The 15,531-nt window shown below is 45.5% G+C and overlaps 1 protein-coding gene across 1 annotated transcript; it reads right to left on the bottom strand.

Moving 5' to 3' along the window:
- Nucleotides 1-3,381: 3,381 nt before the first annotated feature.
- Nucleotides 3,382-14,597, bottom strand: CIMIP5 (ciliary microtubule inner protein 5). Its single transcript, XM_074988957.1, has 3 exons — nt 14,329-14,597; nt 5,712-5,751; nt 3,382-4,040 (listed from the first exon to the last, which is right to left on the bottom strand). The coding sequence occupies exons 1-3, from the start codon at nt 14,595-14,597 to the stop codon at nt 3,849-3,851; spliced, it is 501 nt and encodes a 166-aa protein (XP_074845058.1). The 3' UTR covers nt 3,382-3,848.
- Nucleotides 14,598-15,531: the final 934 nt, after the last annotated feature.

The following is a 15,531-nucleotide window of genomic DNA, read 5'->3' as shown; positions in this document are numbered from 1 at the left end:
TATTTTAGGCATCGAGTCCTATTTCAACGAGAGTTGGTTGTAAAATGCAGGAAAGAATGTGAATAACTATTTATAAGCTCAGAATTTCAAATATGAAAAAAAATTCACTTCATATATGAGCTGGTCAAAACACTATTTTAGAGAGAACTTTTGACCAGTTCTAATTTCAGATCCCTCAAGTGTAAATCTCTTGCGCAATAGCTTCCCTTACAGCCATCGATATAATCTCTGTGTGCTCGTAGGTAGTATTTCAATGAGAGTTGCAATTGCGTGTCTAAGGGTACATTTACATTGTACACAAAGGCAAAACTGAAGCTCACATAGATACAGTAAGCCCTCCATTTAATGGACTAATGGGGGGAAGAGGTGTCTGTTAAACCTGAAAGTCTGTTAAATATGAGGGTTTACTGCCCACCCATGCCTGCCAGGCTCCCCCAGTCCCAACCGTCCCCCCCAAAAATGCCAGCGACTCACCAGATTTGCCAGTGTTGGAGGAACCTCTGGGGCCCACTGCCATGTGACGGGAGCCACCAGAGCCTGCTGCTGCATGAGACTGGAGTGGCCAGAGTCCTCCATGGTGCAGGACTGGAGATGCCGGCCCACCACAGCTGGAGCCATGGAACCTGCTGCCATACAGGGCTGGAGTGGCTGGCCTGCTGCACCACCAGAGAAGCCACCATGCATGCCTCCCACCAGTGGTGGGGCACGTACACAAGTGCTGTCAGTCATATATGCACCCCACTCTGGTGGGAGGAGCACATGGTGGCTCTGGTGGTGGAGGTCCACGTCACAGTGCAGGCTTTAGCAGCGGCAGCTGGGGTAAGTCACCCTACTTTTTCTGGCGGGGAGTGGGGGGTAGAATTTAGGATTTTACGGGTCCCAGTTGAGCAGACTTGGGGAACAACGGGGGGCTGGTAGACATCCAGCGTTCCCGAAGTCCGCTAAATTGGGGTCCGTAAAACCGAAGGTTTACTGTATATGCCTCCTAGCTGTTACCTGGCTTGGCTTGGCTTGGCTGTAGAAGAGTCAGTGCCACAGACCATGGTGCAGGCTAGCAACACACCCAGGATTCCAGGTGGGCTTGTACAATCTCTGCTGAAGTGGTTGTTTTTTAGCCATGCTAGTTAGACTAAAGCGGGAGCTGGTATGCTTACCTGAGCTACAATCACAGCAGTGTAGACCTATACCCCAAGGCAGAACTGGGCCCCTAGAGTTAAAATCTAATTTCTATCCAAATTCCATATCCCTACTGACATTACACAGTCCCGAAAAGAAGCCATTTCCCTTGTGTGACCTAAAGAGCTTGTCAGCTTTTTTCCCATTGGCAAGTAGGAAAGATATGAAATGTTCCTCTTCTCATTCCCACAATGCCAAAACCTCTGAACAGAGTAGCCTGGTCTAACATTGCTAGGACATAGCAATTCATTGCAGCAATACATCTAAATAGTTGCGCAAAATAATTTTTTCACCAGTTAAATCCAAAACATATAAATTAAAAAGACAAATATGACATTTCACTGCAACCCCTCACCCCACTCCCGGAAATTATTATGACACTATTTTATTCAATGTTTTTAATCCAATTTTTTTTTTTTTGCTAGGAAAAGAGAGAATGTACTCAGCTCTCCCAGTGCAAATCTGGGTAACGCTTCAGTGGATTTTTCTCTGGGGGTAAGCATGCTGGGAATCTGGCGTGCTGTCCAGAGGAATGTTAATGTTAGAAATCATTGCCAGTCATTGCCTTCCTTTCGTTTTCTTTCAGTGGGACTGTTTGGTCTGGAGTGCCACCTGGAGGTTGCTAGGCATGTAACCTCGTGTGCTTTCCCTGATTGCTGAATGAGCTGTAAGTGAACTGTTCTCATTTGAGGCTGAGTAAGAGCTTAATCCTGAGAGCTAGTGACCACCCGCCACTCCCTATGCAACTCCAGCCTCAGTGGGATTTGGGGCTGCACAGGAGCTCTCAGGATGAGGAATCTAATTACAGCACAGAACTGAATGTTAATCTCCAAGGAGATCATGTAAATTGCAAACTGCGCAGGCTAGTTTTGGATGCAGTGCTGGACTTTCTAACACCTAACAAATGAGCACGTCCCAGTGTGCTTAGTCGGGGCAGCACTGGTAGCCAGCAAGTGTAGGGACGAGGGTGCACCTGGTCTCCTCTCTACCTCTTTTAGATGCTGAGGTGGGGGAGGAAGGGGAAGCAATGCTCGGGCCCAGGAGAGGATGGACTGCTAGAGTGTGGGGGCAGAGTAGCAGTTGTGCCACCCCTACTTTGAGCAATGAAATATACAGTGGTTTGACACCATTTACTATGGAAGACTCCTGCATCTCCTTCAGGGTCAATGGCAAAGCAGTGAAAGCAAAGCAAGTCCTCCTTTCCGCCTGCTCACACAGTGCGATTTTCCTGTGTCTACAGAGAGCTCAGCCGTGGGACTCCACAAGGACCAATTCTCTCCCAAGCCTTTAAAACTTAGGTGAAGCCATGAGGGGAACTTTGTGTTGCCATGGTCTTAAATGGCAGAAGGTGGCACCAACCTCTGTATCTCCTTTACTTCCCCCACCCCCGCCCACAGAGCCCCAGCTCCAAACAGCCCTTTGCCTTACTGAAATGCCATCACCTCACCTTCTACTGAGGGTGTCTAGTTTGGTTGTCAAATGGGTCCCGTCCTTTGGACTGTCATCTGTTGCTGGTGTTTCAAGTAGCTGCAGCTACAGAAAAATGCCTTTCCACTGAAGACTTCCCTGTTGTATTTGGGTGGTGACTCTACTACAGTGATCCATACTTTTGGAATCGCGAAAGGCATCGTCATCTGGGTCTGAGCATGCCGACTTTAAACAACTAGAATTAGTCCAGAAAACGGCTATCCTTTTCACACCTTTCAGAGCTCTAGACATACTCCCATTCCCTGTAGTCTACCAGGCTGAACAAAGTCTTGAGGCTTGTCTTCAAACCCCTCTGTAGATTTGGTTGTCGATATCTTAAGGAATGCTCCCTCTCTTGACATGAGGATGGTCTTCTTGGGCAGCTACTTTCTTCCGGAACTATGAATCTTTTAAACTCTACGGGGATATTTCTAAGAAAGGGAGAACAGATTTTCTAAGTAACAGACATTTAGACCTAGTTGCTGGAGGAGATCTGAATGCTTGCCAGTGCCTCCAGGGCAGTGCAAAAACCATTCTTTGTAATTAGTGTTCCCCTCAGACACAGGAAAAGAGGAGAAGAAAATGAGGAGGGAAGTGGTGACAGTAAAAGGAAGGATGTGGGGGGGGAAAGCAAATTAAGCTGAAAAATTGAAGAACAAACATTGCACCCACTACTACAGAAGCAGGAATCAAAATAAGAACAGAGCCTTTCATTTTGATTTTTACTCTCTGGGGTGAGTTCAAACACTGAGGTGACAGGGAGCTTCATAAAGCCCTAGCTAGCTAAACAGAACATCAGAGTTTGCTGCTAGCTAGTACAATGATTTCTTTAAAATTAAAAATATACTGTTATGTTGCATCTGGCAAACTTTTGTGACCAATTTTAGCTAAGTTATGGTTTCTCTTCTGCCTGTGACCCTGTTCTCTCTGAAATTAATGCTATTTTGTTTGATGGCAGCATGATTGGACCCTATTCTCTAAATAGCACGTGTTTATATCCGGTCTAATTTGATCACTCAAAATATGAAGATTTCCCCAAAATATTTTTAAGCTCAAGGTTCATCTTTGCTCCTGAAAAAATGCTGTGCAAGATGGTGATATCAGAAAAGGATATGATGCTTTGAAACGTCATTACTGTCGGACTTCATTACATAGTTCACTTGAATTCTGCTATACATGTTGCTCGGGATATTTTCTTTCTAACACTAGGAGGGCTGTAATTCATGCTCAGGTTTCTTTTTTTGTCTTCCACTGCTGAGGAAATAGTCCATTTTTACTAGAGTTTTGCCAATTTCAGTATTCATTCTACTGCCGATAATCTGGTTGGTGGTGTTGGGAATTTTGTTTGAGAATACAGGCACATGCTCTGGCAGTTGCTCTTGCTCCTTTTTCTTGCCCTGGAAAAAATAAATGGAAAGACCTTGCTTCCGATTTTGGGTAAATTTTTCACTGCTTCTAATTCCCATTTTCAAAAATAAAAGTCAATGAGGCCTCAGAACCAAAGTAGTTTTTGAAAACGGGATTTACCGTCTGAAGAAGCTCAGGTACTCTGAAATTTTGCACCTGACATTTAATTCACTGGATTTTACATGAAAATAATCTGCAAAACAGTAACATCAATTATTATTAACCTAACTGAATCAACTTTTAAGAAGACAGCCTTTAATTGGCTGTTGAAGAGTATTATACCATTTTAGGGTACATCTGTATTTACCTGAAGATTGACATTCTGAAGGTTAATCTTCTAGCATCTGATTTAGGACATCTAGTAAGGACACACTAAATTAAAACCTGAGGACATTGCCAACAATCAAGGTACTCCTCATGACAGGGAAGCTGACAACAGAGTTTCTCCTATCGACCTTCCACAGTGAGGCCATGCCAGAAATTCGACTTAAGTTATGGCAACTCCAGCTATACAGTTCTCGTAGCTGGAGTTGCATATCTTAGGTAGAATTTCTTTTATAGTGTAGGTCTGCCCGTATTTACGTAGGGTCAGCAGCCTTTAAGGAAACAGCATCCAAGAAGTTAGCTCTTTGGACCAATCAAAAAACAGTCTGAGCATCTGGTAATTTAATGTAGCAGTTTTCTTCAGAATAAGGTAGTTTCTGATTGGCTGGTTGAAACATCCATTTTTTTAAACATTTTGCAGTCAATTTATATTTTAAAATATTAATGGTTTGGTCCCATGCCCTTACAAAGGCAAATTATGCCAAGGAGGAGTTTTTCATGTGTAAGGGCAGCACGATTAGATCCAAAGTCATTGGTGAACATTCTTGTGACAAAATAAGACTCCCACTCTGAAGCTATGTCTGTCTACACTAGCCCAGAAAATCAACCCACTCAGGGTCGATCTTCCAGGGTTCGATTTCACATGTCTGGTAGGGACGCACAAAGTCAACCTCTCAGGATTTGGCATTGACCCTTGTTCTTGCGAGAAACTCTCCTGTTGATGTTCTTCAGTGAAGACAGCCAGGTAAGTCCATTGTGGATACATCAATTCTAGCTACGCAATTACCATAGTTAGAATTGCATATCTGCAATTGACTTTCCTTCCCTAGTGTAGGCATAGCCTTAGTGTATAGTCGCCTGAGGGAAAATTCTGCTTCAAGCTAGAATCAGATACTGCTCCCATTCGCAGTGAATGTCCAGGAGCCTCCTATTGTAGACAACCACATTGCATTCCATTTATAAACTTGCTGAGCAAAGTATGATCTTTTTTTTAAATAAATGACTCAGATTCTTTCGTGTTGACAATGTTTTTTAAATTCCTTCTTACACTAAATCTTCAAGCACCCTTTTAAATTGTCTGGTTTTTTTATGGCATTTGTACTTTATTCAAAACTGAGGCAAAATATATACACAACGCATTCCATCTGCTTAGGATGAGAGTAGTGGACAAGCGGCACTTCAGCTTTCTTAGGCATATTTTCCTGCAGTATTTAATCTTAAACAATTTGACTAATTAAATTCAAGGATGGCTCAGTTTAGAATATCACCACACTAGAAATTCTGTTGCAAACCAACAAGAGCCTGGATTACAGTTAATAAATTTATGTGTAACGTACCATTGGATCGTAGTCCTTGAGGAAACCCCAATTCTGGTACCTTGGAATAGAAAAAAAAAACAGTTTAATTTAAATGATTTGTTTCTGTCCTGTACTTTAGTTTCATAAGTTTTCTGTGATTTAAAATAGAACTGCTTCTGTATCATCGAATAAATCTGCAAATGACAAAAAGCAGTGATTCCAAGCGATCACTTAATTTTAAGTTTCTTTTCCTATTAAAAGAGAAAATAAGCAGATTCAACCCCTGATTATAAGATTATTATGCTCATTTCCAATGCATAAATATTTGTAGTGACTATAGATGTCCCTTTTGAGCAGAAGTGGGTATTAATGGAAGACCCTCTTCATAGTTGGTATCACACCGTGCTAGGTTAGGTTAGGTTAGGCATCCTTCAGTCTGCGTAGACTATGGATTGCACCCTTCGTAACTCCATTTAAGGTCATCATTTACAGCGTTGACTGTGACTGTGGAGGCCCACATGAGAGTGACAGTCCTTGCTACATCTGCTGCATATGTAATGGGTGTCTGGCAGGTCCTTGCTGTCTTTTCTACGGGCTCACTTCTCCTCTGACAGCTGTCTGATCTTCATCTCGCCCTTCTGAAGGCCCTTGTGTAGTTTCTGCTTCCAGCTGCTGCAGTCGTTTGCCAGCTCTTCCCAACTCTCTGGGTCGATGTCTACCTCCTTGAGGTCCCTCTTACAGACGTCTTTGTAGTGCAGTTGAGGGCGTCTGGGAGGTCTTTTGCCAGAGGCTAGCTCACCGTACAGGATGTCTTTTGGGATCCTTCCATCATTCCTCCTGTGAACGTGGGCAAGCCAGCGGAGCCGCCACTGCCTGAGGAGGGTATGCATGGTTGGAATTCCTGCATATCCTGTGGAACCTCACCCTCTCTCCAGCACAGGCACAGCAGCTCATGTAGGGGTACCAGGAGTGTGTCCAAGGCACACTTGATTGCCTCTGGTGGTATACCATCCTGGCCTGGGGCCTTTCCTATTGCAGTGCTTTCAATAGCTTTCTTCAATTCGACCACAATTGGTGCCTGGTCCAGATCGTCCATGACTGACAGGGGTTCGACGGTGTTGAGGGCTGTATCAACCACAGTGTTCTCGCATGAGTACAGCTCGGAGTAGTGCTCGACCCATCGCTCCATCTGTTTGGCTTTGTCAGTGATGACTTCACCAGATTTGGATTTCAGAGGTGCCGTCTTGTTCTGGATGGGTCCCATTGCCTTCTTTATGCCCTTGTACATTCCCCTGAGATTACCAGAGTCAGCACAGGTCTGGATACTGCTGCATAGCTTAAGCCAGTAGTTGTTAGCACAGCGCCTGACTGTCTGCTGTACTATTTTTCTGGCTACTCTGAGTGCTTGCTGGGTACTCTGACTCGGTGATCGTTTATACTCCAGAAGTGCAGCACGCTTCTTTTCGATGACTAAAATCATCTCATTGGAGTTAGCTTCAAACCAGTCGTTTGTGTGTTCCAGCTCTTCTTCCAAACACTGACAAGGCCGTATTATAGATTGTGTCCCTCAGATGCTGCATCTGGATGTTGCATCAGCACCCCCAGGGCTGCTGCGCAGATTCTGCTCAAGAGTCTGTCTGAACATATCAGCTTTTTTCTGAGTTTGCCGTCTTTCTGGCATCAATGCGGGGCCTTCCAGTTGGTTTAGAATGGTGCAGCTTCCTGGGTCTCAGCTTGAGCTTGGAGCAGACTAGCAAATGATCTGTATCGCAGTCGGCACTATGGTAGCTTCGTGTCAGGAGGAAGTTTTTGAGGTTGTCACATGTGGTGATGACCAAGTCTAATTGGTGCCAGTGTTTCGAGCGTGGGTGTCTTCATGACACTCTATGCTGTGGCTTGGTTTGGAAAAATGTGTTTGTGATGTACAGATTGTGATACGTGCAAAGTTCAAGGAGATGCTGTCCGTTGTCATTCATTTTTCCCACGCCAAAGTGACCTAGGCAAGAGGGCCATGAGTCACGATCAGCTCCAACTCTTGCATTGAAGTCACCCAAATGGTGCAATTGTTCACGAACAGGTATTTGCACTATGGCAGCACTGAGCTCGTCATAGAACTTGTCCTTTGCTTCCGGTGTGGCATTCAGGGTGGGAGCATAAGCACTGATCAGGTGGACAGGACCGGCGCAGGTTCGAAGTTTGACCTGAAGGACTCTTTCTGATCTGCCCATGACTAGTTCCACCATTTGCAGAAGGGTGTTTCCTGATGGGCTTTGCCCTGCCAGGAAAAGGTGTAGTCCTTTTCCTTTAGGGATCCCGAAGCTTCGAGTCATGTCTCCTGCGAAGTGGTGATGGCAACTTGGAGCCTCTTCAGTTCCTCATTGATGACAGCTGTCTTTCGGGTGTTGCTGATGTCCTGAAGGTCTTCAGTCAAACGGTCAACATGGTCCGTACATTCCAACAAGCAAGCTTGAAACTTTGATGATTTCCTTTTCTTAATAATTTTCTTGTTGGTTTGTCTGGTGCTCATTTCAGTCACTTGTCAGGTTTGGGACCCTCAAGCCTCATGCACCCAGTGAGGCAAGTGAACTGTGGTGAGACAGTACCCTACCGGCTGGGGGCTGCCCAGCTTAGGGCAGGCGGTGACCGTCCAATGAGATGCGATGATCTCTCCCACCATCGGAAGCAATCCCTGGCGTTCGTTCTCTATGCCAGTCGAGCAAGAGCTTAGAACCGGTATCTGTTGCCTCCCATGTTGGTTCAATGCTGTTAAGCGATGCTGGAGTACCTCTCCAGGTGCAAGCCTGGGCAATTTTTATGGAGACCCTGGGCTGCCCAGGCACCAGGCTCCCACTCTTGGCTTTACTGATATAGTCCAAAGGAAAGGATAACCTCTACGTTTGGTACCAGCTCAGCTGCAGGAGTTGCCGGTGCAGTGCCAGAAGTTGACACAGAACCGCCTTAGGACTCCCCCTCTGGATTTTCTGTCAGGGTTTACTCGCTTAGCCTTACTCCTTCCCGGGATAACCCACAAGGCAGTGGGGCGTCTTCCTCCGCCTTCACAGGAGTTGTTGATTTGCAGCACTACACCTCCTGGTCCGCTGTTGAGACTGTGCATTAGAAGGGAGAAGGAACAAGTCCCTTCATAAGATCGGTATGAGAGACAGACCAGACCCCCCTCACTGTGTTTCGCCTGCGAGCTGATGCAGTTGCCTGGAGGATGGCATCGCTGTAATGCACAACAGCTGCTAGGAGCCAACAGTGAGAGTTGAGTGGTGGGTGAGGACCAGTGCTTCTGTCTGCCTGAAAAGGCGCAGCTGCTGGAGAGTCAAAGGTACTACCTCTACCCCAGACACCCCATATCCCGTCCCCCACACACACTGTGCTAGGCAGTATACAAACACATAGTAAGATGCAGTTCCTGTAACAAACAATAAATGAGAGGTTTTCACTCACATTTTCTCAGGACAAACTTTGTCCTCTCATGGGAAGTAGGTAGATAATTAAAAGGAAAATTCATAATTGTAATGAAAACTGTGGCTTTGTAGGTCACCAGATCTTTCTCTCACCAGATAATTTTTTACTTCAGTTGTGTGACTAGAATAACTCAGTAGAGTGAGACTTTATTTTAGAACCAAGCTGTACATTCTTCTCAGAATGAAGTTAGTTCGGAATCTGAACAGAAGTGGGCCACAAGCTGTTAATTCATGCTCTTATATCCTGCTCATCACAGTGGTGTCTCCGCAATTACAATCACACAGGCAGTGAACACAGAATGGTTTCACATGGTGCAGACATGTTGATTTGCTATTTGTGGGAGCTGCAGACATCGTCATTTACTGAACTGGCTGAAGAGTCGGGAGTTTCGACTCCAAAATATGTGAATGAGCTGTTGTGTTCCTAAGACATCCGTGTTACAGTTGCTTGTAAATGATTCCTTGCCAATCTGCATCATGCAATAATAGATACTGCTCTGATATCTGTCTTCACATACTTTTTCTCAGAATGAGAATTTCATTTCCAGCAGACCACCAAGTGCCCAGAAATCAGCTGATGTCAATAAAATGCTATTACCAACAATATCCATACTGGAACATAAAGTGACAAGTATCAGAGGGGTTGCAATGTTAGTCTGTCTATACTTCGAGAACAACAAGTCTTGTGGCACCTTATAGACTAACAGATGTTTTGGAGCGTGAGCTTTCGTGGGCAAAGACCTGCTTCATCAGGTGACTCATGTATCTGATGAAGTGGGTGTTTGCCCACGAAAGCTTATGCTCCAAAATATCTGGTAGTCTATAAGGTGCCACAAGACTTCTTGTTGTACTGGAACATAAAGTAATCCTCAAGGTTAGCCAGAATTCTAGGTATTTTGACTTCATTTTTCTAGTTAATAGGTATTGCAATAGAAATTCCTCCTAACAAAAACTGACAGTGGTATTCTTCATGGTTTTTAACAGAATGAACAGCCTACAGACTGAATCTACTTTAAATATGAAGGCAGAAGCACCTTAAGCATTTCCCCTCCTTAGAAAAGGAACTCCATAAAGTTAAGTTTATTGCTGACTTTCCACTGTTGTATCTGCTGTTTAAGAATCTATTTAAGTTCCAAATCTGACATTTACAATCCGGTTCCTGCTGCTCAGACTAGTTTAATATAAGAACTGTTCCTTATAGTCGCAAAGCTCTCTGTGCTTAACACCACCCTACGGTTGCAATGATCACATGGGTTTTTTGTTGTCATTCTAAGCTTTGTTTGCTGCTTCAGTGTTTTGTACAAGTGGACTAACTGGAAGTTGTGGAGTGACTGCAGGGTTGTGCGTCAGAAAACCTGAGCCCTATTCTTACCTCTGTGATTAATTTGTTTTGTGAGTTTGGGCAACTCCCTTCACTTTCCCCATGTGTAAAATGGGGATGGTGACAGTACATGCACCTTTGCAAAGTGCTTTGGTACCTGTGGAGAGCTGCTAAGGCCTTACCTTCCTGGTAACTATGTGGCAAGCTATGGTGTAAATAGGGTTGCCAACTTTCTAATTGCACAAAACTGAATACCCCCTGCTCTGTCTCTTCAGAGTCTGCAGCCCTGCTTCCTCCATCCCCCCACCCTCCCTCCCTTACACTCGGTGGGGGTAGTGTAGGAGGAGGCTGAGGGCTCCAAATGAGGGTGTGGGCTCTGGGATGGGGCCAGGGATGAGTAGTTTGGTGTGCAGGAGGGGGCCCTCAGCAAGGAGTTGGTGGGATGCAGGATGCAGGGTCCCAGCAGATCTTACCATAGCTCCCAGGAAACAACTGCCATGGAGGTTCTATGTGCTGCCCTTGCATCCACAGGTACCACCAGGATCCACAGCTCCCATTGATTGCAGTTTCCAGCCAATGGGAGCTGAGGAGTCGGCACATGGGGCAGGGACAGTGTGCTGAGCCTCCCTGTGCCTTGGGGCTGCAGGGAGCTGGCAGCCACTTCTGAGAGCTGCGCAGAGCTAGGGCGTGTTGGGAGCCTGCCATAGCCCTGCTGCAGTTCTGATAGTGCTTTGAAGTGCTCAGTTGTCAGTGCCAATTGGAGCCACCAGGGTCGCTTTTCTGTATGATGTTCTGGTGGAAAAGCGCATGCCTGGCAACTCCAGGTGTAAATCTGCAGTGCACTAGCTCACTGAGCAGTAGCTTAGCATGTGGATGCTGCTAGCGGGGTGTTGAAGTCCTGCAGTGCAGTTTAGCATATAATTACAATGAATTGGTATTGGTTTTATTATTAGATGTATTTGTATCTCAGTAGTTCTTAGAGACCCCAGCCAAGATCAGGGTCCCATTCTGTGTGGGGCTGGACAAACATACCAGACCTAAACAATACTATATTGGTATTTGGAAGTACTAGTAATCAGGGAATGCCTGGACCAAAGCATGTGAAAATCAGCCTATTTGCCCCATTCCCTTACATGCTTTTTTCAGTTCCAGGCTACCATAATGGAGAGGACTTCTCCCGTCCCAAGCTGTGTGTCAGGAGGGGGATGTGGAGCTGCTCCTGTTTGTTCCTCTCCCCTGGGGGCTGAGCTGTAAGAGCCAAAGGTGGAAGTTAAACATACATCCCTGAGGAAAGGCAAAGACACTGCCGGGGCTGGTGCCATCTCCAGGCAGCTGGTGGGGAAAAAATTAGCCACTGAAAGATCTTCTTCCTTTCTACCACTGAATTCAGGGAAGCTCACACTCGCTGATCACCTTGTTACCTTGTCTGGCTGGATGGGGCTGTCATATAATCAGAATTCAGGTTAACCTTGCTTTTCCCAAACTACTTCTTCTCATAGGCAAGTTTAAGTTGTAAATTGGAACATGATCACAAAGAATGTGTGTATGTGTGTGGGTGAGAGAGAGAGCGAGGGAGAGAGACAGAGAGATCTTAATGCCTAGTTTCACCAGCTCGGCTGTGTATACTTGTCCATTCAAAGCATACCTGTACCCTGGGTATGCGGAACTTCCTACTGATATATTAGTAACCATGGGATTTTTCCTGTGTGTGCATCTTTATGTGGGAGGTTGGGACACTCAGGAGATTTATGGGGTGAAGTTCAGAATTTTTTTTAATGGAACCCTGTGTCCAGTCTCTACTTCAGCCACTTCCAAGAATTTGATAACAGGAAATAGTACAACCATCTGTGTAATTAATTACAGATGGATTACATTTGTATCTTCACTGTGTGGACATTCCTGTGCAACTGAGCAGTACTGAGCCTGGTGGCCCTTTGCATCTCTGTTTCAGTTCTGGCATGTTTGCCAGGAAATACACTTCAATAGAGTATTTCAAAAAAGAGAAGAACAAAGACGGTGTTTAATCTCAGCAGTTGCAGGGTCAGGGCCTGATCCAAAGTCCATTTAATGGAAGTTTTTCCACTGATGTAACAGCTTTTGGATCAGGCCTTCAGGATATGTCTGTAACTAGGGGAGGTGTAATTTCCAACTCCAGTCAACATACATGCACTAGTTCTGGCAGAGTAAGCACACTAAACAAAGAGGCTGTGTCTACACTTGCCTGCAACTGTGAAGGGGGCATGGTAGTCAGGGCCATGGGAGATAACTAATGAAGTGCTGCGGTGAATACTAATTTTCCCCTGCGGCAACTTTAAAGCAGCAAACTTTGAAGTGCCAGCATGCGTCCCAGAAAAGGGACTTGGAAGTAGTGCAGGCACTTCAAAGCGCCTATGGCTACACACATGCCAGCACTGCTAAGTTTGCCACTTCGAAGTTACTGCGGGGGGAAATTTGCCGAATGATGTGCTGCGTATTCACCGCACCACTTCATTAGTAATCTCCCTTGGCCCTGATTATAAGGCCCCTTTCGAAGTTGGGGGCAAGTGTAAACACAGCCATAGTGTAGCCACAAATGTGCAAACATCGGGCTGGGCTACCGTCCCTGAGTGCAATCCCATCTGAGACCCTACGCACGTACTCGCATGGCTAGCTCCTCCTGCTGCTCATGCCACCTAGCTGCGCTTCTGTCTTTTTCTTGCTGCTTTGGTCACAGCTACCGCAGGTGTATCTACTCAAGCTGGAAATTAAGCCTTCCAGCTACATTGTATCCTACGGCTGCACTATCCTATGGCTGCAGTGTCCAATAGGTCTAGATCAGCAGTTCCCAACCTTTTCCAGATGGGGACCTATTTTGACAATCAGAAAGACTTGGTGACCCCCAGGCAATTCAAAAAGCAGGGGGTGGGCAGTGCTATAACTAGCTAATTTTGTGCTTGAGGCAAGAATACAAAATTGCGCCCCCTCTTGTTTATATATTCATAGTAGTTATTTCACAGAAAAAAGGAAAATACATGAATAATAAAATAACACTACTTTTATTATTGTTAATTATTTTATTGTTATAGTTGATCTGAGTTGTGGTGGGGGAAAGACCCTCACCCCCAAACTGATCACCCCTCCCCCCGCCCACCACTGTCCCAGCTTAAACCCCACACTCAGAGGCTGGAGGGGTTGGGGAGGAGTCACACTCAGGGGCTGAGGTGCTGGAGGTTTGGGGGGGTCACACTCGGGCTGGGGGAGATACAAACAAAAAATGAAAACTGACAAATCAGCTACACAGAACAGAAGGGGGGCAAAAAGAGGAGAAGGGTGGAGGGGGACGAAAATGATTTACTGCAAGAGTCTATTAAGTGGCTTGTCCAGCATGACTACAAATATCAAAGGTGGAGAAGCTGTCTTTGTAAAGTGCAAGTTCTCTGTTGATAGAGGGAGCGGCTGGATGTGGCAGCATTAAGGAGCTGCAAATGGGTCCTTTGAAAACTACATGCAGCTCCCAGCTGCTGGCGACCCTTAACAAATCTAATCGCAGCCCATGTTTGGGTCCTGACCCATAGGTTGGGAATCCCTGGTCTAGATTGCCAAGAATTGCCTGCAAAAGTTACTCAGATTGCGAAATGCTTTTGTGTATCTCCTGCCGACAGTTCTGTCAGGAGAGGCTTTCCTGGTATTTGGCCGATCCACACAGGGCCAAATATCAGGAAAACCCCCTCTGTCAAGACATCCTTTCTTCTGAAATGAGAAAGACTGGGACGTTGGCAGAAGCGGCAGACAGAATGTCTCCTGACAGAAGCCTGCAATCTAGGCATAGCCTAAGTCTCTGAGCAGTAGCAGTGATGAGCAAAATTGAACTGAAGGTACTTACCAGTATTTTCTTCCCCTCCACTCAGCCTCTATAAATTCCCTCCAGATCTTGTCCTGCTGAACCTGATCCTTCTGAAGTGTAGCCTGCTCCTTCTCCTGGGCCTGAGCAGCTGGTTGTGCTAAGACTCCACTGCCAGGCAGCACTTTTCCATGCCGGGCAGTGCTGAGAGAAGGAGATGAGGAAGAAGTGAGTTCCACTAAATGTCTGGCTGCTGGTAACTGGTACCCGGCTGAGGTGGTTCTTCTAAATCCAGTTGATCTGCTTCCCATCTGTGTCTCCCCTGTTATGTGATATGTTGTCTCCAGGTAAGACTGATAGGAGATGCTCTCCAAGACCTTCCAATCCCAGAGCTGTCTCTTCTGCTTCACTTTCTCTCCTAGCACTTTCTTTTAGGATTTGTCAAGGAACCTGTAGTAAGAACCCAAGTGCCAAGACATGACCTTGTTTCCCCTTTATTTCATAGCCCACTTCTACTAGGCAGCAGGTTTATGTTGCTCCATTGGGAGATGTCTGAGAAAAGCTTCACTGTAAAAATATCTTTAAAAATTGTTATCAGAGGCTAAAGATACCAGATGTCACCAGCAGTTCCTTATCCAGCTATGGTGGTGTGCAGTTCAAACCACTCCACACTGATTTCAAAGTCCCCAGAACAATTGCTCTGTCGGTAGCAAAGCCTTGTGTTGTCCTTTGCCAGGGTTGGTTTTTTGTTGTGTGTGCAACTGAAACATAACTCCCTGATAGTTGCTGGTTTCCCCTGTGTGTTTACTGTCTCCAATGGATACCAGTCTGGCTCATGAATATTTAGGTGAGGGAGTGAAAAACAGGGCAAACGGTGCTGGGGACTTGGCTTTGAACTCTCATTAGGACGAAATTTGTTTGTTTAGAATAACGTATTTGCAGGGAACATTGTTAGTTTCACACTTTGAAAGCCTCTTAATTTCAGGCCTGAGTAAGAAACACCTACTGAACACCTCCACCGACTTAAACAATGAAAAGTTGGTTCAGGAAGAGTGACATTTAATTGCTTGCTGATTGCTGGGCAAGGATCTCACCAGCTGCTAAAAGTCCCTGGGTATGCTGTGACAGACTAACACATCCAGCAGGTGGCTGACCATTAAAACTGTCCTCCAGCCTCCTCTTCCTTATAAATGAAATTGAACTGAAGAAATGAGCTATTTCCCAATCCTCCCTAATTCCTCAACT

Source organism: Carettochelys insculpta, chromosome 3 (genome assembly GCF_033958435.1).
Source record: "Carettochelys insculpta isolate YL-2023 chromosome 3, ASM3395843v1, whole genome shotgun sequence".
In the NCBI taxonomy this organism is placed as follows: Eukaryota; Metazoa; Chordata; order Testudines; family Carettochelyidae; genus Carettochelys; species Carettochelys insculpta.
Note: the sequence above shows the minus strand (reverse complement) of the source record. Positions and strands in the feature narration are given on the sequence as shown.